The sequence below is a fragment of the Trichinella spiralis genome (assembly GCF_000181795.1).
Source record: "Trichinella spiralis strain ISS 195 chromosome Unknown Scfld2, whole genome shotgun sequence".
NCBI classification, from domain to species: domain Eukaryota; kingdom Metazoa; phylum Nematoda; class Enoplea; order Trichinellida; family Trichinellidae; genus Trichinella; species Trichinella spiralis.
In genome coordinates this window covers 8,952,485-8,972,256 of record NW_003526941.1, presented here as the reverse complement: position 1 = coordinate 8,972,256, position 19,772 = coordinate 8,952,485, and the positions used below count along the sequence as shown (strand labels likewise).

Genomic DNA, 19,772 nt, shown 5'->3' with positions numbered 1-19,772 from the left:
CGCACGCGCTGCTTTGCAACCTTGAAACAATGGGAGAATTTTAATCAACGTCTGAATAACGGATAAAAATTCTAGCAATTCATTTGGGATTCAAATTAAATTCCAAATCATTCGTCAGTCACAACAACAACAACGGCAACAACACAACAACAACCTCTAAACTAACATACTGTAGTACCTTAATTATGTTCTAATTTTTGACTTTCAGGTATTAAAATAAAAATGTGATGTCGCAATCATCAATTTATATTTCGTATATATTTTTACATTTACTTGTACAGTTCTGAAATGGAAAATTCAAACAATTACGACAAAACTGCATACTTGTTGAGCTGTAGACGTGGAATACTTATTTATTCACTGAAAATGATCATTATTATCACTTTTGAAAACCAATTTTTCATTTCCACTTTTCCTAATGGTATGAATGAAAACAACTGCACGATATAAATACATGCACGTACAAAGCCGATGCATTATCAATTCGAATACATATTTTTCATTTTTTCCATTCCAATCTTTCAGGTGGTTTGGTTTTATAAAAATGGAAACTTCTTTGCCAAAATTGATTTGCCAAATGCAATATAAAATTAAATTCCACTCTGATATTATCGATCAAAGTAGAATAGTTGTAACGAAATAAGTAAACAAATAATTAATAATTCGATTTATCCAATTCTGCCTAGTGCAACGTTGCCAAATGTTAAAAAAATTTGCACTCATAATCACTGTTATTGGTGAAAGCAAAAATCTAAATGTACTGTTTTCAACATTGAAAAAAATACATTCCAAACTTCAAATACATACATTCTCATATGAAAGAGATGGATATTTATTAATTTAGAAAAAAAAATCGAAGCAAAGTTATCAAAAAATCTCACTGTCCCATTTTTACTTTATGTACCAACTGCAAACAATAGCAACTAACCCAAACTGAGCAACGTTTTTGAAAAACTCAGTAAAATGAAAAATAAAAATATCTACTAATAACAAATAAATGAACAATTCCTGAAAAATAACGTTGAAATTCTTCTAGCCAAATGCATTGGGGTAAAATACAATAGAATAGAATAGAATAGAATACAATGCAAAGAATAGGGTTGAAATTAATTAAAAACCGTACGAAAGAAACAACTATCAAACAAAGACACAAAAACAAACAAACAAGCATGCACAGTTCTCATAACATAATTTTTGTAGACCATTAAAATGATGTTCAAGTTTAATAATAATGGTACAGTAATAAATTTATTTGCAGCATAAAATTTTGCCTTTTATCATTCATTCTTTTACATCTTTTGTTTGCTTAGACTATTTGGAGATTTTACGTTATTATTCAACGATAAGCTTGACAACTGAGACAATTTTTCTTCGCACAAGAAGTCTGCCTCTTAGGTTATGGTGTTCATTTTTACTCAACCGGTTGATATTTGGAAGTGATTCATAATAGATTTGGTGATTACAATTTTTTTCTTAAAAGTAAATAAACAACATTAAAAATAATGTCCAGATAATGATTTGGACAAAAAGGAATGAGGAAATTTTGAATAAAATTTGAAGAAAAAAAAGCACAACTATACAGCAACGCTTTCAAGGAACAATGAGCAAACAGGAAGTGAAAATTTTTGCTTCGAAATTGCCAAATTGCGCAGTGGAGGATATTTTTTTTCTGAATTTTCCTTTTCTTCCACTGACAATACAATGTGCAATCGATGCTGGCTTGTAGCATTTTTTTCTCGAGGGAAAAATTTTCAACAAAGACCAGGCTTGATTCAGTCTATCCGACTTAAGTCAAACAATGCCAACCCAATGGATGGACTGAATTTCTTTGTCGCCATCTGGTGGACATGTTAACGCAGTGCAATAGAAAATTTGAATAATAATTACAACAAAAGAAAAAAAACGGTTAAATGAAATCCTAGTCTACACATTAATTAGTCCAGCATTGATAGCTGATAGAGATTGAAAAAGAACTGAATTCATCCGCAAAAACTAGTAAAACCAAATTCCGCATTTATAATCAGAAAAATGCTAATTTCTGCTGACTGTACACTGCCGTGATATTTCCACTTTCAAAAGCCTATTTTTTTGGGGGTATTTGGCATGCCGGAAATACATAATTCTGATTGAACAGTTCAATTTTTACTGCAATGCCGAAAAGCTGAGAAAGCGAGAGAAGAAATGCGTCCCATTTCACACCAGTTGTGTAAAGTTATAAATCACTTTTAGCAGTGCACTTTAAATAAATATTAAAAAGGATAGAGGAAAAGAAAGAAAAGATTTTAAAATGAAATTATGAACAGCTCGTAGAAGCAAGCTTTTCTTTGACGAAGAATAAATAATGGAAAAAACCGATTGATCCATTATTGTGCATACCTGCCGTGGGATACAACTGGAATCAAAGCTGTTCGCTAATGATGTAACCGGTAGAGCAAAACAGAAATTAGCTTAAAATGAAAACACAAAACAGAAAGAAAGAGAGAGAGAGAGAACGCAAAATTGAAAGAAATATATTTTAATGCTCTATTGCTGAAGTAAAAAAATTCAAAATCTTTCTCCACATGAAGCTCATTCGACCGCTTGACCGTTTGTTTCGACAGCTTCTTTACAGTTACTGTCAACATCACCACCGTTTTTTATGAATAAAGGATTGTTAATTTCCATATTTCCCGTCTGAAATGAGAGCAAATCAAAAGCACAATAACAATTATAAAAATAAATAAAAAATGAAAAATTACTGGAGCCAAACCGGGACATTCATAAACCGAATAATCACCTTCGTCTTCTTCGACTTCTGAATCGTCAGAAATTACCTCTTTGACATCGCAGGACGGGCTGAGGGTAAAATGGGTTGAATTTAGCAGCATAAATGAAACAGGAAAAAAAATGCAATATCCACTTACTGTTCCATTGAAATGATCTGCTGCTTGGTGTGTTGAAAATGATACAACTGGGCAGCTGAGGCCAGCTTGGAATCCATAGCCGCGACACTGTTCGGGCTGTGGATCTTTTTCGAACCGTTGCCGTTCAATTGAGGAAATTCATTGAACTGCGACTCTTTGTATTGTTTTCGCAGACTGAAAAGCACAACATTCATACTCACAATAAATCATCAGTGGAACAAACAAACAAACAAACAAACAAACAAACAGACAAACAAATCACAATCTCTCACCGTATATAGGAATAAACCGCAAATATTAAGCCCGTGACAGCGGCCACGGAACATACTGCTGCTGTTGCTAAAAATATGCAAACACAGAATAAAAAGAGAACAATGCAAGTGTGCAAATGTCGACAATTGCAAATAGCTTACAATAAAACACCGTATCACTGATATCAACACCGGCAACGGATTTTGGCTTGTCCACCAGCTGAGGCATCGGTTCCATGACGTTACGGTCGACTTCCTTCTTCCTGTACGATGACGGTGGATTGACGAACGTATCAAACTCTTGTTGCCCTTTACGATTCGTAATTCTCTGCGCTGGAAGTACGGATTCTCTGACGGCAGTAGGAGCTATTCTCAACGACGATGTAACCACTTCGGGATTTTGAAAATTTATATATCCACTCTGACCTCGGTCGATGTTGACAAGATTGTACGGATCAAGCTTGTTCTTGTCCAAAGAAGATGAATCAATGTATAAAGCGTCGTCTTCTTTCAAATCGCCTATTTCGTCAACATTGCTTGCTATTGTTGCTGTTGTTGCTTCTTTTTCTTCGATTTCTGCTTTGACAAAAGTAATTTATTATTATGTTGTTTTTTTTTCTTCGATCAGAGCATAAATATGATAATTTTGTAAAAAGAGAGAAAATTTTTTTCTCCACTTACCTGAATTGTACGTGAATTGGCAAAATTATCAAACCCACAAAGCAGTGCAAATACGGTGAAAAGGGAAAATCTTGCAAAGCTTATTACTGTACAAACTGTGCTATCTGCATGACTGAAACGTCAACTGAAGAATACTGTGATCTTTTGTTGATCACCCATCTATTGTAAACAGTTCATCTACAACGTCATAACGACGACGTATTTATACACATAATACAATCAACCTTCTGAATGATTGAATATATGAAATTGTCTATTATTTAACTTAACAGTTCCATAATAACTTCTTTATTCAATTTGCCTCACAGTAGTTGAACTTCACAGCATCAAGATTTATCCAAGAGAAACTATTCATACAAAATATGCTTATATTTTTCTTTTACGTTGTTTATTCTGTGTGTGTGTGTTTAGTTGATCAATCTAAAAATTAGCCATAACGCTAGCTGTTAGTGAAATTTAATAGCAATTTGTGCAATTAATATATTTCTATGCAAACACAAACGATGAATACATCTCCACTTTGAAAATGCCCATACGTCAATTGCATTATTGCACGCTTCACATGGTACGACTGAATTGAATTTGAATATGAAAATTTCCATTAATTTGTTACAAAATTAATGTTAAACAACAATAAATTGAATCAGTAACAATTAAGATCATTCCAAATATATAAAAAAAATTTATCACCGCTGTTACATATAAAATTCGCTATTACAAAAGTTAATAGTATAATGTCATTGAAGATAAAAATATATAGTTTACAATCTGATTTGATAAAAAAGAAAAAAATCATTAATATTCGTGTGCATTTCACCAATAGCTGGCTAACTTTATCGAGTTTAGCAAATTATAAAACAGAATCACTGAATCAATAATTAAAGCAGGAAAAATGTAGACTGAAAAACATTCATTAAGTTTGAAAAAAATGTAATGAAATGAAAATAGTCACAATTTTCGAAAATTTCTTCCACAAAACAAATAAAGTAATTACATGTCCAAGTGACTTAATAACGAGCAGAAATGCAATGAAACCAATTATCTTTTGAAAAAAAAAATTCATATCCTCAAACAACGTGAACATTATATTGCATCAATTTTTGAAAAATAATTATTAAATAATAAAACGTAAAAACATTGTATTATTGTAAAATGCATTCAATTATGCAGCAGTATAAAGCACGTTCAAAATTTCTTATTCAACTTTATCATTCCATTTTCAGCAATGACAATAAAACTTAATTACGCATCAACTACAGCTTGAAATTATTGTGTAGTAAATAAATTTTCTTTTGAAAATTCAATATACAACAATTATATATGAAAAATGATAATGATGAAATTGAAATGATGATTTTTAATTGAAAACACCCACATTCACATACAATTCACATATTTCATCATGCATCAGCATTTTTCTATTTGCCAAAGTAAAAATAATTCATCAATAAAATGCATTTAATAAACAAAGTGTAAAATATTGTTGAATGGATAAAATAAAAATAAAAATTAGAAAAAAAATTTTTTTATCAATGATGCAATTGCATCGTTATTGCGTGAAAAGTCTGATATCGTCGTCGTCGTTTGCATAATATTTGTATTTTTAAATTGCATTTCTATATTACGTAAAGAGAAAATAACAAAAAAAGATTGGAGCATTTCGTAGAGTAAATAGGAATAAAAAAGGGATGAACAAAAGAAGAATTAATAATATTTAAATTAGATGCGTGAAAATTATACGCAAACATACCAAATGAGTATTGTTGAATAAATAGAGATAAAACTGCACTGGGAAATTTATGATAATTGAAAGAAAATATTTTCATTAAAACTGAAAATGAATGTGAACCATTTTTCGATTGTTGAAAATAATTGTCATCTTATTCATTTTTGTTAAAAAGTAAATTTTAATTTTGAACTTGAAATTTAAATGAATAACATTCCAAATGTGTTCAGCATGTGCTTCTGTTTTGTTCGGTGGGATTATTAAAATTGCTCATTGTGTGCAAGTTCTTGCTAGAGTTGATCAATAAATGAAACTGCTATTTATTTCTGGGACAATCTTCTGGAAGCTTCAACTCAAACAAACATCTTGCATTCATTATGAAGAAATTTGAAAAAAAGAAGATAAAAGAACATTGTTCACCATTATCAATCTTATAACAGATAAGCACGATTATTAAAAATTTCTCAAAGTGCTGAAGAGCATCAGCAGTAAGATGATACGATGAAATAAAAATATGAACAATTTTCAATCAATAACTAACTAACTGCTGCCGTTGTTGGCATATGCGAGAATAATTAATAATAAGAAGAAGAAGTAGAAGAAGGAGAAGGAGGAGAAGTTGAAGATGATGCACACATAAATCGATTAATCGAACAGGCAGGCCAACTAACTCTCCGGTGAGAAACAACAACTGAAAATCCCCTGAATACAGAAATGCGCTCTGCCCACAAGCTGATGCTAATTCACTTTGAAATGAAACTCTTCCTTGTAAACACTTTTGTGAAAGCGATCTTGATTAATGAATTCTACTGAAAAATGGACATCATCACTCAATACGGCTGGCTGCCTTCAACAAGCAAATCACTGGAAAATCAAAAATGATTATTATAATAATAAAATGCTTGAAAACAGTTGACAAGAAAATAAATGCTTCTTGCGTAAAACATAATCTTTTCTTGGCATTGATTTTTTGCTTCTTTACATTGGTGTCCAATTTTCCAAAACAGTTAACTCACTTTTGATGCATTTTGATCGAATTATTACTTTTTTTGAGCAAATAATTCATTTTCTATAGTTGTGTTAAAAAACGAGCTGAAAACCAAATCCCAATAATAAGCTGATAATTGCAAATTGAGCTACTGTATTCCGGTTTTTTTCAAGCTAGGATTTAGGAAAAATTAAGAAAATTGACCATGCCGACAAATAATAGATCGATGAATATTAAAATTCACCACAGATGTTACGTCATACAATAAGAGAATAATATTATTCAATCATTCCGCTGACCAATCGCAAAATTATTATGCATTGTTGCTGTTTTATTGATTCCACCACATTCTGCATTTCACTGTACATGTGTGAAGAGTCCCCCTTGTCCGCTCTTGTCAGATAAATCTATCTACAGGTAGTTTATGCGTCTGCTTTTGGTTTTTTCCCCACATTCAGATGCACGTTGCCACCGGGCAAATCGACTCAACGCGCTTGTCACCGTCAACATCTCGCAAGTGCAGTCGATAACTTTATGTGGAATAAATACGCTTCGGCAAGCACAAATGAACAGCAATAGCGATTCTTTCTTCTATGCGCGAAATTTATTGATTCAAAACGATGAACATTTCTGAACGTGGAAACCGAACGAAAGAATGGAAATACACTTTTAAACTGTTTATATTGTTTGCATGCTGTTTGTTCACTTATAACAAATATATTATCCAAATAACAGAAACCCCTTTTTTTAAATCAACTATAACATATATATATATATGTACACTTGCTGATTGATTGCTGCTTATATTTATTAGCCTTGAACTGGTAAACTAGTGAATGCTTAATTAGTGGCGTGTTTCCCGCTGTTGACAAAAGTGCAATGATTACGACTAAACTCATTAATCACTAGGCGCTAATATACAAATTCAAACCTTGCCCATCGAATGGAAAATTAAAATTTAATCAAAATTATGGCCAGTTAGCAAATGATTATCATTCAATTGCATTCAACGCATCATATACATTGAAGAAAAAACAAAACAAAACAAAACAACAAACATCTCAGACCTCCTCCTCCTGTCCTGGAGATTAATAAAATAATTGCGTAATTTGTGCAAATAAGTTTGCATTTGGAAAAAGATCAACATTCAATTAAACGTATCGAAATTGAGATTTGCTTGAGAAATATGATTCGATCAGACAAGAAACCGGGAAGTGGCCGAAGGATTTACGAATTTGACCAATTAACGTTAAATATGCTAATAAGCAAACAAATAGAAATCAACTCACCGGTAGGAGATATGTATTGTTGGTCAACATCGCCATTCAAACGTTCCAAGATCTCTTCAGCCAGCAACTCACTGGCATCAAGTTCAAACCTCCCACCACTTGAACCTAAATTGAAAAGTTTTTTTTTCAAATAAATAAATTTTTTGAAAAAACCACCAATATTGTGTAATGAACACTAAATGTTAGCGTGATGAAACGTGGAAGGTCAAATAAAAAGGTACAAATCATCATTATGCTACTTCAAACATTTCCTGTTGTCAAACTATGACGTGAACAAACAAACAAACAAACAAACAAACAAGCAAATAACAAATTATCGCAAAATCTGGATTATCGTTTCCACAATCATTTATTTACCTGGGGCATAGATGCTATCACGCCCATTTATCGGTTCCAAAATGACCAAAACGGCCAATATAATTACCAGTACATAGCTATAATTCCGTTTACGCCTCATACCATCAATACATTGCACAGAATTGAGGCGTCTTGATCCTGTGCACACTTGTCAATGCGTATTTGTCAATGGCGTTGGCGTACGGTATTAACGATGACTTTCAGGTTGAAAGTCCGCAGCGGTACAGACAAAGCGTAATACAGTCTACTGGAATATTTAAAAATTAAACATGATCTCTATTATACATTTCAGTTGGATCAATTTTAATTCAAATAAATCTCAAGTAGGAAATTTTTAGCCAGTGACGTTTCTGAAGAAAAATAATAGCAGTATTCGTACAACGTTCGTACAAAAAATGAATAATCGACTGCAAATGTGAAGAAATATAATAACTCTGTAATAATATAAACGACATTAATCAATTGAAACAAAAACAAATAGATCACAATTAAAATTTGCTTTTCTTTTCAATAAGAACAATAATTGAGTAATTAATTTATCAAACAAATTGATTAGCATTAAGAAACTTCTCCTGATGCTGAGCAAAAAATATCAACTAACAATTAAACAAATTACAGTAAATTCATAAATAAAACCGTAAAATGCTTTCTTTTTACATACAATTCGCAAAAAACGTAAAAATGTTTGCATGAATCAATATAATAAAAATAATGTTTTTTGGATAAGGATAAGCAAAGAAATAAAAAGTGAATTTATGCAAAAATGAATTAAATTATATCATGAAGCGACATGGCGAACGTGAATCATTTCAAAAAGTACAAGCGGTTTCAATTGCCCATATATGAAAAAGAAAGATGCTTTTAGGCAATAATTTATTTCATTAGCTATGCATGAATGCTGATAGCGATTCATGGCTTGTTAATCTGTGCATTTTGTTAATCACAAGTGATTTATTTATTGATTATGAATTTACATCTAAAGTAAATAATGTTCAACGTTTGTTATTGTGTTCAAAACATCAAAATCAAAAATTCACAAATACATACATACCCACCACACACACAAACACGTACGCACACACATCATACTCATCCATGGCAACTGAAAATTTTGTAAAAGTATAAAACACATTACATATTACTTACTACTTAGCTTACTTAGCATGAGGTATTACTGAAATTCTTGAAATTCAAGAAATAAATATATCATTGTACAAGAACGTTCATCGATAGGAAAAGAATAATTTAATGAATAATGAATAAAATTACGCAATGCACGAAAAATTCAGTAAAGGATAAAAGAGAAAAAAGAGAACACCGGAGAGAAAAGTCAACTTTTAACTTGCAAGCTTTCGTGTTGTTTTCGCAGAGCTTTCAAAATAGAAGTTGAAAGTTGAGGATGCACGACGCGTCTTCGAAACCATCGCGCCGTCCAAGTCAGCGGTTGGGCTGTCGATGCGGTGGGACGTTTCAAAAATCTGGTAATCGCATCCAGCTCTTTAAGCCGCTTGATTGTTGCATTAGTAGTTGCTGAGTTTTGAAGAAGAAGAAAAGGATCCCGCGGATCAGAAGAAACATTTTTCAAAGCTTGCAGAAACAGTACCAGCATGGAGGAAGAAAGGTGGTCAAGTTTCGCAGTTGAAGAACCACCGCCTGAAGTTTCCCAAGCAAATTTCACTCTCGAACCGAGTCCCAGTGGTTTCCAGCTTGGATTAGTTCTGTTCTTGTCGTTGTTCATCAGCATCATCAAATCAGGCGATTGGAAGTGCTCGGTGGAATTGTTTTCATGCAAATCTTCTTCTTCTTCTTTGTCCAAAGTTTCACTACCGTGGTACCCATGTACGAGAAAAGCACGCGGTATGATTCGCGGATTTCGATTTTCAACCGCATACGGATCCAAGCAACGACAAAGATGCGATGTACAAAGCAGAGGAAACATCAACTTCACTTTCCCACCTTTCGCTGTACTGGCACAACAGTCACCACCGTCCCAACCGCAATAGGCTCTGTTATTTTGAAAGTCACACCAGCCGTCACCTACGAAATCCTGAAATGGAATGGAAAATGGAATTTTCACATCGTCAATTCAAATCATAATCAAAAATAAATATAATTCATCGGTTTTTTTTCAATCTTTTCGGCATTTTATACCAAATAACATTTCGAATAAAATAAATTTTACCTGAGTACATCGCTTAACGCAAATCACCGATTCAACTTCCGGTTCCCATTTCCTCTTTATAGAGCAAGTGAGTTTTGTAATTTTCTGAAGCACGTGCATTTTGAAATTGCGATCCGAATTTACAACATGCTCTACGACGGGATCGTAACCTTGAGCGTCACAAGCAACGTGACATGTACTGCCTGAAATGAATAATATTAATAATAAATTAATATATAAGACACGCGCACGCACGACAAAGAGGGGGAGAGAGGGGGGGGGAGAAAAAGTGGGAAAAATAATAAATAACAAAGTGCTGGCTATTTTCATGGTAAAAAGAGTGAACTCAACCAACTCTTACCAACCAAACGCTTCGATGGACAGCTAACGACGATGTGACCAGGAGCATGTGGAATCGAGCACGTCACATCTTTCGGCAAGACGCAGGGATCCGCTATTGACCATGTGCCATCCATCATGCATACTGAATCGCGAATCTGGCTTGAGAAGGGACAGTAAAAAGAGCACTGCGATCCAACTTCGAAACCTTTGGTACAATTGTACAATCCACGGTAAACGATCGCAGGTTCGGGGCATTTGATTTTCACGCATCGATGTCCTTTCCAATGTCCATTCCGATCACAAACTCTTTTGAACACACGCCTAAATAAAATATATAAATAAATAATCGTGTAAATTAAAAAAAATCTTTCCTTTTCACATGTTATTCATCAAATAACAACAATATCTTCATCTTCTTCTTCAAAACAAAAAATGAAAATTTATATTCAACCAGCAAAGAAAAAACCCTGCTTGCTGATTGATACTATAATATCCGCTAACATTCAAATTGGCAGCCTCATTTAAATAACTTTGAGAACTTTAAATGTGCAAGTAAATGAATATTGAAAAAAAATCATTCATTATTGTCTCTCACTTGTTTATCGAATGCCCTTCGACGTGATAGCCTGCTTTGCAAACAATGCGGCATTTTGTACCAACCGGATACCCGACGCTTTTCAAATCCAACGTGAGAAAGTTGATCCGGCACAGTTTGCTCACGGCACGTCCGTTCAGTTCACCTTCCAACGACGGGCCACAACTCAGCTGACAATAAGCTTCTGGAACTGACCACGCCCCTCGCTCGCCGCACGTTATTTCACGCTTCGTTCCTGTTGAAGAATAGGGAAAAAAACCAAATTTTAACACAAAACAAACTCCAATATTATTATTATTATTATTGTATTTGGCCGTTTTCAGATGGTGAAAATTTTAATTGCTTGCTTCCGCTGACCTTGCATGATCGCTGGACGCAGGCAGCGGAAAGAACATTTCGCCCCAAGACGAGTTCCGTCGGGGCAGAGAACTTCGGCCCGGAAAATTTTCGGCCAGCCGCAATCAACTGGCTCGCATTTCAAATTTCCAACCGACCACTGACCATTCAGGCAAATTATTTTTGCTGATCTTTGAGAAGAATAAGAAAAAGCATGCGTTTGGGCCCTTTCGTGCTTCACCAAGTGATAGCCTTTCATGCAGGTAACTATGCAACTGTCGCCATTGCTGTGGCCAGTGCACTGAACCTGTATAAATAAATACACATATATATTTATAGAATACGCACACGATATGCTTTTTGCTGCTTCGTAAATAGATTATTTAATCACAAAAAGTGACTCACATCAGCATGATTAACAATGACAGATTTGCATGAAACAACAGAACACTGACTGCTGACGCACTGATTGGCGAACACGCTGTACAGCATATCGGATTTGGAACAAAGTTCCAAAACGACGGGATCGAAGTTGCGCTTCGACCGAAGCCGCACAGCGGCAATACTGATCCTCTCAGAGCTGAGATGTATGCGAACAGCACGAGAGTAAAAGAAAGGCTTAGTCAAATCATGCCACACTGGATATTCCAAAGGTGACTTTGCGCAGCTTACGGTCACCAGTTTGGAATTTTGCAACTCGTAATATTTGTTATCCACGCTTACGAGTTCCAATCTCAAAAATCTGTATTCGCTGTCAACACCCGCGTAGCCGTCTGATGCTAAGTGAACAAAAACTGCGGTAGCAACAACTGGCTGTTCAAATTCAACCTGCCCAATAATGCAATGCGAATGGTAAAACAATATTTCATAAGCAAATAGAAAAGAAAAGCAAAGAATATCCCACCTCAATCCAAACATTCTTCATGACAGAAGGCAAACACGGTTGCCAAGATAATCCAGGAGGACTGTTCACTTGACATACCTGAATTGAAGCGTTACAATATTCAACTAGTATACGCCAATGATTATTGACGCATAATTCTCGTGATTAAATACGAATAAAAAAATAATATACGGCACAGTTTCAATTGGATGATAACATTAGCAAAAAAATGTTCCTTACGAGATTACGTGGTGGCCCCAAAATCATCGTCGTATTGCAACGTAAATTGATCGGTTCGGCATTACTAAATGCTCGTGCAGCCCACTGATCCGAGTGCTCCGATGCATATGAAACGTCTGGCATATCTGACATCATTATTGGTGAGCCGTTTATTGCATGCGCGTGTTGCACGCCATCGAGAGAATAGCAAAAGCTGGGTGATCCTGAGAAACGGGAAACAAAATTTTCACAACGAAATTAAAAATACAGGTAACAAAAAAAAATATATATATATCATGCCTATGCACATGAATCGGTCTTCTATTTTACAATCAGAAGAACATCCATCCTCGTCGTACATATTTCCATCATCACAATTTTCAGTTGATCTGCAATTTTCACCAATTACTCCAAACTAAACTACACAAACGCGCAAGTACAAAAACATACGCGATTCTGTGATAAATGCTAAGATAACAAAAACAGCCATCTGAGTTAATAATAACACTAGGTGCATTTATCTTGCAAAAGTTAAAATTTTTCAAGTAACAGTAAAACAAACAGAGCTAGCTATATGTTGAATTTCTATACTTCATCATATACAGTAATGAAACACAACAAACGGTAATCATGAAAATCAAACTTACTCATCTAAATTTCCATCACCACAAAATGACCGAGAGTGAGAATAAATCAACGGCGGTGAAAAGTAAACCGCTCCATTGCTGTTAGTTCTCCTGGCCCCAATGCGATACATGTATACTTGATCTTGCTTCAAGTCGCTTAAACGAAACAAGCGACAATCAAACCAACTCATAATTATTCGTTTTTGCTAATTAAGTCGTACCGGTCGGTAAAGAACGTATCCGCGGTGGATTGAACTAGGGGCGGCTTTGGAAACGGTGGTTCACGGACAATGTTGTAATCAATGTGACTGCATTTGGAGCAGAGTTCGTGATTTGGATTGGAAACAATTTGCACCGCATCGATACTGACAAACGGACTGCTTGTTGTCAATTCGACCTTCATATAATAAAGTTGGTTTAAAAAATTACATCTTTTCTTTCTCAGGAGGGGTTAAATACCTTTGTCAAACGTTTGTCAGTGTCCAACGACAACGTGTAGGGCATGTCACAAAATGCCGTTGCCGGTGGCAAAGCGATCATCGAAGAATCATCAAAGTGAAGAATGAAATGCTTCAAGCCATCGGCGGCGTTCCAAGAAATCCACAGTTTCAAATGAGCCGGCACAACAGCTACTTCAAAGCCAAGAACTAAGCTGCAGGCGTTGTTGTTGTCACAGTTCTGTGCGTCTGGTAACCAAGATTTGGTACTTGCTTCACAAGGCTCTGCATCCGGTGGTCCTAAATCTCTCGAGATTTAATTTTTTCAACTTCATTCTTCGAAATGAGTATCTTTTTTTTTCTAGCTCAACAATATACACACTGCTGAGTGTTCATTTGCATTTCAATTTCAACTGAAAATCAAACTACAAACCTAAAGCTTGGTCAGGTGACCAATAGGATGTAGTCCGGGCAGTGTGATTAGCAATAACACGTGACGCGTATTGAATAAATCGTCCATCAGTGTCACATTCGCAATGTTGACAACGCTCAACTGCAGGCTTGCACTGATGCCAGCTCAGTGGTGGCAACCATGCCTATAACAAACAAAATATAAATAGTATTTTTCAGAAGATACAAAAAATTTACACACAAATGTCAGAGATGTTTCAGTTTTTCTGAGTATTCTTGGCGCTGTGGGTACATATTCGCGCAATGACTCGGAACTAGCCATCCAACTTGAATATTTCAAATCCAAATAGCAGTGCATTCTTGCCACTTGCTGAGGAGTGAAATGGGTCGCACATTCACCATCTAATTAATTTAATTAATAAAAGGAATAATAAAGAAAACAAGCAGCAATATTAATTTTTTCATCACATTTCAGCAAAAACAAAATTGCCTACCTGAATAGCTCATGTAATTGTCATACGGGGTGTTCAAGTACATTTGACTACCGCTTTCGCAACCAGACAATTCAGCCATACTTTGTCGGCCGAAGCTTACGTATTCAGGATCTTTGCATTCGACATTTTTGGGTGTTGGATTAGTATCTTCGCACAGATCTCCTGAAATGTTTGAACCAACATACAAACAGGAATGATAAAATGAAAACCTTGCCACCAAAAATGGTCAAGCTCATCAAACTGATAATACATACATACATACATACAACAATGCTTCTTTGTTCACTCGAATAAAAAAAATAAAAACCCCAAAAAGCTCATTTGCCAAAAAACTAAACAAACCAGTATATAAGGATGGTTTTGTTTCTCGACAAGGATCGTCACAAGTCATTTCTGAAATTCCGTGGTGCACGTGCCACAATCCGAGAGCGTGGCCGAATTCGTGAATTAAATTGTTCCGATGACCATCACTACCGAAACGCTTCGGCTGTACAACAATACCTCCTGAATAAAAAAAAATTGTTTTAAAATTTGAAAAAAAAATTCATGAAAACAAAAAGCATACCATATATAGAGAAAACGTGCTTTTCCCAAGGAAATGTGGACAGACCAATCAAATCACCGTTGCTCCATTCAACGAACGAGATTGTTAAAGCATCTTCATTGCTCACATTCAACATTCTTTTATATTCTTCAATGCCAATGTAAGGTCTGAAAGAATTTCGTACTTTTCATTTACAGCGTCAATCTCCAATGTTCAGTGCAAAAATGGAAATTAAACTCAAGTGCGGTACTGGTTCCATCAACGCCCAATATTATTATTATTATTATTATTATTATTATTATTATATCCACATATATTTATTATACATTAAAAATTATGCTTTTATACATGTGTATAAAAAAAGATGAAATGAAATGACACACCGAAATGGTGACTGCGGATCAATGCAGTTCGTAGTGACGTCGGTGAGAGTTTTGTTGCAACATTCACCTTGATCCCAGCTATATTCGGGAAAATTGCATTCAGGATCGCAACGACCGTTGCCAAGCATTCTCCTCTGACATCGTACAAGCATCAGTTCATCACAATCGCCACCGTCGTTTCCAGTAATCGGATGGCGACATTCCAAATCACACTGCTTATTTCCTGAATAAAAATAAATAAGTGTAATTTTCAATGTAAAAATAAAAGCAGAAAAAACAATTCAAACCACACAGCTTTACCAATTTTGCTTGAATCGCAACCAAATATTATTTTCTTTTTTCGAAGATTCGCGTTGGCAATTTTCACAATTTCCATTTGCCAAGTGATGTTATATTTGGCAAAAGCACCGCTCAGCGAACCATGCTGCAGTTCAATTTTACGATCACTGACAATACCTTTGCCAGTGCTGTTGTCCACAATGTTTATTACCTAAGAAGAGTTTGGAATAAGATTAAGAAAAAAAATATACACACACATACGAAACAACAAAATACAATAATTTGCATTCTACATCATCCGCTACCTTGTAACGAACAACTTTAGATTGTCGAAGTTCCCAATTGGCGCTGTAACTGCGGACAACGTCCGGATGATCGCAGACGGTTTGGCCACACGCATGTACCAACACCTGATAAGTATTGAAAAAGGCATCCAAGTCAGAAGGCACAAATTTCGGTGCAAAATCACCTAAAAATTGCCAAAGCAGCAGACAGTGATGATGATATTGCATTCATTATTTATACACACTACTATTTATCTTTCTTTCAAATCCATTACTCATTCATCAAATTGTTATACATAAAAAACTTATTTAATTAGTGAATGAGAAAAAATGCAAATCAGTAAGAGCTTTTTTACCCGCTGGCTTCCATTTTGCCACTGACTGAGCATCGATGATCAGTACGGAAGTGGTCGTTGGATGCTGCGCGTTGTGGTTGTTGTTGTTGTTGTTGGCGGCTTCTTGGGCATTTCTACCGGTAGCCATTTTTTGAATAAAGTCATATTCTTGAAACGTGGACCAGAGCTGCAATTCATCGACTGCACCTCGAAAATTCATCGTGTGCCCTTCGTCAAAACGTCCCGGCATGGGACCTCCGAGAAGCAAATGCTTGCAAGCGCTTTTGATATTGGAAAACAGTGGACCAATCTAATAAAATAATCACGATGAGTGCAATGGAGAAAAAGTGAATGAATTCAAACCAACCGACTTACTTGCTTATCGGTTGTTGCTACCAGTGCACCGCCGACAAAGAAGCGCAACATTATACCGTCGTAAGTGACAGCCAAGTGAACCCAACGTTCCGCCTTGTACGGATAATGTGACCAGAGTACAGTGGCACTGGAAGACATTTCGTTGCGCATTTGGAAGAAAAAATGCGCACCTTTTTCACGACTGGCCGTTTTGGTAGCAATGCCGAGTTGCCATACAAAAGGGGGTCCGTCGTCGTCGTCGTCGTCGCCACTGCAACCGTCGGCCAGTTCGGCAATGATCGCCGGATCCCCTTGGCCACCTTCGGGTCGAATCCAGACGGTCAACGTGAACTGATCCCTGGGCAACTGGCCCACGTCCTGCAGGCGTATTGTACGCTCTTGGCCGTCGAAGTAGATCGCCTTGGTCGTAGCTGAGTAGTCGCCGCCGTTGGAAATGGACCTCGGATGTCGCACGTTGGGATGGTAACGATGATCCAGTCGAGTGCCAGTGCCGACAGCACAGTTGGCCAACGTGGTGTCGTCCACTGCGTTGGTCAAACAGGCCAGACACAAAGTAAATAAAAGAAGCAAATGGTGCATTGCAGAAATGCAAAAGACAAAAGAAGAATAAGCAAAAGATGAATAAGTAGTAGCAGTAGTAGTAGTAGTAGTAGCAGCAGCAGCAGAAGCAGCAAAAGAAGAGTAAGAGTAGGAACAAGTTGAAGCAGAAGAAACTAATGCAGAAGAAGAAAAAACCAAGAAGCGGCAAACTCTTCGACGAGATTGCTTTTTGTAATTTCGAGAGTCAAATCGGCTGGAGAGGTTGGATCCCTTGATGTAAAGCCGCCGTCGCATTCCCCAGACCCAACCACTGTCAAGCGGACCGTTTGAAGTGCTCAGATTTGAGACATCCGACTCGACAGCAGCGGCTAAACGTCATCCGCTTGACTGACACAACTGACAGCTTGCCAGCGAGCCCTGAGCTATACGGTTACACCGGCTGTCATTCCAGTCAACGCTGTTGAAAAGTTATGCCGAATCCGAAGTTCGCCAACAACATCTTTCGCTTTTCCAATCTCCTGTTGCCCAACGTTCGAGAAAAAGCACCAATTTTCTCTCTTGACTCTGAATAAAATCCAGCCTGTCAGTCAGGATGCAAGAACTGCTTCCTTCATCTCGAAATCGACGGACTTGATCAACAACCAAACTTCCATCTTTCACTTCCAGCCGAATGCAAATGACAAAAAGCCCACAACAACTGCACAAATTTCCCAAATTTTTTTTCTTCTCTCCTCTGCTGCAAAACTCGTCTTCTTCTTCTTCTTCACTAGAAAACAACATCTTTTGCAGAAAAAAACATGCTCTAAACCGAGATTTGTTTTCAACTTTCATGCATATCTCAATAAATAAATCAATACAAGTTAAAAAAATAATACTTAATATTATTCCATCATGAAATAAATTATTAATATTTTAAAACAATATAAATATAGAAACAAATGCAAATTTGGATAAAACTTGCCTTTTCAGCAAAAGAATTTACATATACACTTGCAAAAAATTGAAATTTCAAAAATATGCTTACTTGTTTTTCATCCTCTTTTTGCAAATGTTGTTTACACCATCTGATGGAAAAATAATAATAAATCAATCAGTCGGTAAAGCGCAAAAGAATGCTCGCGCATAATTTATAAGCATAAAAACTTTTACGACCGTTACAGCAAAAGATATGCAAATACAAATAGATCGCTCGTCTAGATGCAAAGAGTATCGATTGATTGATCGATCGTTGATCGGTGGATTAATACACACAAAAAAACACTCAGCAAAAAAAAGTCGTGATCGCTTTGTTAGATCGATAGCCGCACCATGTACGCGTTTATTTATTACCCTTTTCAATATGGCTGCCTTTTTTTCATTTGGAAAATACTAATAAATATTGGACCATCTGTTGACTGTTTGTTGTAAACGGTCATCAGTAAACAAGCAACAACTGTTGAAAACCAATTATAAGAGTAAGAGCTACACAAACATGAGACTATTATCATTAGCAGCAGACAGGCAAGCCGAGAGAGCAGTTCAGAAGCTGAAAGTGATTTTATTATTCATTATCCGAAGAGAGAAATTTTTCACCACAGCTTGCAAAACAACAGCATGACCAAAAGCTACGTATCGACAACACTGCAACAATTGATACTTTTATCTTTTTCCATTGCAAACACCATTGCTATCCAAAGTGCATACAAAAGAACAATAATAAAATAGCATAACCTGTGTACATTATTGATTGTAAAGTTGATTTCAATTTTCTTCAAGGCTGTCGTTATCATACTCAATGTCCAGGACAAGCGATTTGCGCTCTACGGATTTGCATTGCAGCGGAACCATCCGGTGGAGTATGCCAACAACACAGCTACTGCCTAACTGGAATACCAGGCAAAACCAGCATCTGCTGGCAGCGTGAAGGCACGTAATTAAGAGGATCGCAAAACACGGAGAGGGTGTCGTGGTCCTTATTAAAACCAGGATAATTAATAACTTTTGATAACTCACTTTCGAATGATTTCACAAGAAAACTTAATCCTCTGCTTGTCATTCTCACACAATGGATGACTGCCAACCCGGACGACCTTGCTCCAAAGGATTGCGCACGTCTCACGCGTCTGTAGTACCACTACTTGCATTGTTAGTTCACCACGAGATCGGGATAGCACGAAAGATTCATACTGTCTAACAAGTATATACACGCCACTAGGGCCTGTGTTGCCTCCAGGCATTGGGCCCGAGAACCTGGCTAGGCATCGGGAAAATGAAATTTCCTTTCTACGATAAACCACCAGAAGCTCCCCTACTCGGCCTTCAGATTATCCTTCTGCGTTCCTTTTTTTTTTCCC

The 19,772-nt window shown here is 36.1% G+C and overlaps 4 protein-coding genes across 4 annotated transcripts; all 4 read right to left on the bottom strand.

Moving 5' to 3' along the window:
* Positions 1-2,568: 2,568 nt before the first annotated feature.
* Positions 2,569-5,249, bottom strand: Tsp_07015 (neural proliferation differentiation and control protein 1). Its single transcript, XM_003380822.1, has 7 exons — positions 5,207-5,249; positions 4,338-4,406; positions 3,325-3,733; positions 3,159-3,242; positions 2,904-3,077; positions 2,739-2,835; positions 2,569-2,673 (listed from the first exon to the last, which is right to left on the bottom strand). Exons 1-7 carry the CDS (start codon positions 5,247-5,249, stop codon positions 2,569-2,571), a joined length of 981 nt encoding a protein of 326 aa, XP_003380870.1.
* Positions 5,250-9,525: 4,276 nt separating this feature from the next.
* Positions 9,526-17,049, bottom strand: Tsp_07014 (putative sushi domain protein). Its single transcript, XM_003380821.1, has 20 exons — positions 16,900-17,049; positions 16,663-16,834; positions 16,163-16,374; positions 15,927-16,116; positions 15,627-15,849; positions 15,265-15,410; positions 14,800-14,861; positions 14,228-14,390; positions 13,817-14,094; positions 13,579-13,754; positions 13,379-13,513; positions 13,062-13,120; positions 12,753-12,877; positions 12,534-12,611; positions 12,035-12,457; positions 11,651-11,936; positions 11,294-11,528; positions 10,718-10,857; positions 10,378-10,559; positions 9,526-10,242 (listed from the first exon to the last, which is right to left on the bottom strand). Exons 1-20 carry the CDS (start codon positions 17,047-17,049, stop codon positions 9,526-9,528), a joined length of 4,152 nt encoding a protein of 1,383 aa, XP_003380869.1.
* Positions 17,050-17,907: 858 nt separating this feature from the next.
* On the bottom strand, positions 17,908-18,219 carry Tsp_07013 (conserved hypothetical protein). The gene has a single exon (XM_003380820.1). It carries the CDS (start codon positions 18,217-18,219, stop codon positions 17,908-17,910), a length of 312 nt encoding a protein of 103 aa, XP_003380868.1.
* A 554-nt stretch (positions 18,220-18,773) lies between these two features.
* On the bottom strand, positions 18,774-19,655 carry Tsp_07012 (histone H2AV). Its single transcript, XM_003380819.1, has 3 exons — positions 19,432-19,655; positions 19,076-19,149; positions 18,774-18,964 (listed from the first exon to the last, which is right to left on the bottom strand). The coding sequence occupies exons 1-3, from the start codon at positions 19,653-19,655 to the stop codon at positions 18,774-18,776; spliced, it is 489 nt and encodes a 162-aa protein (XP_003380867.1).
* Positions 19,656-19,772: the final 117 nt, after the last annotated feature.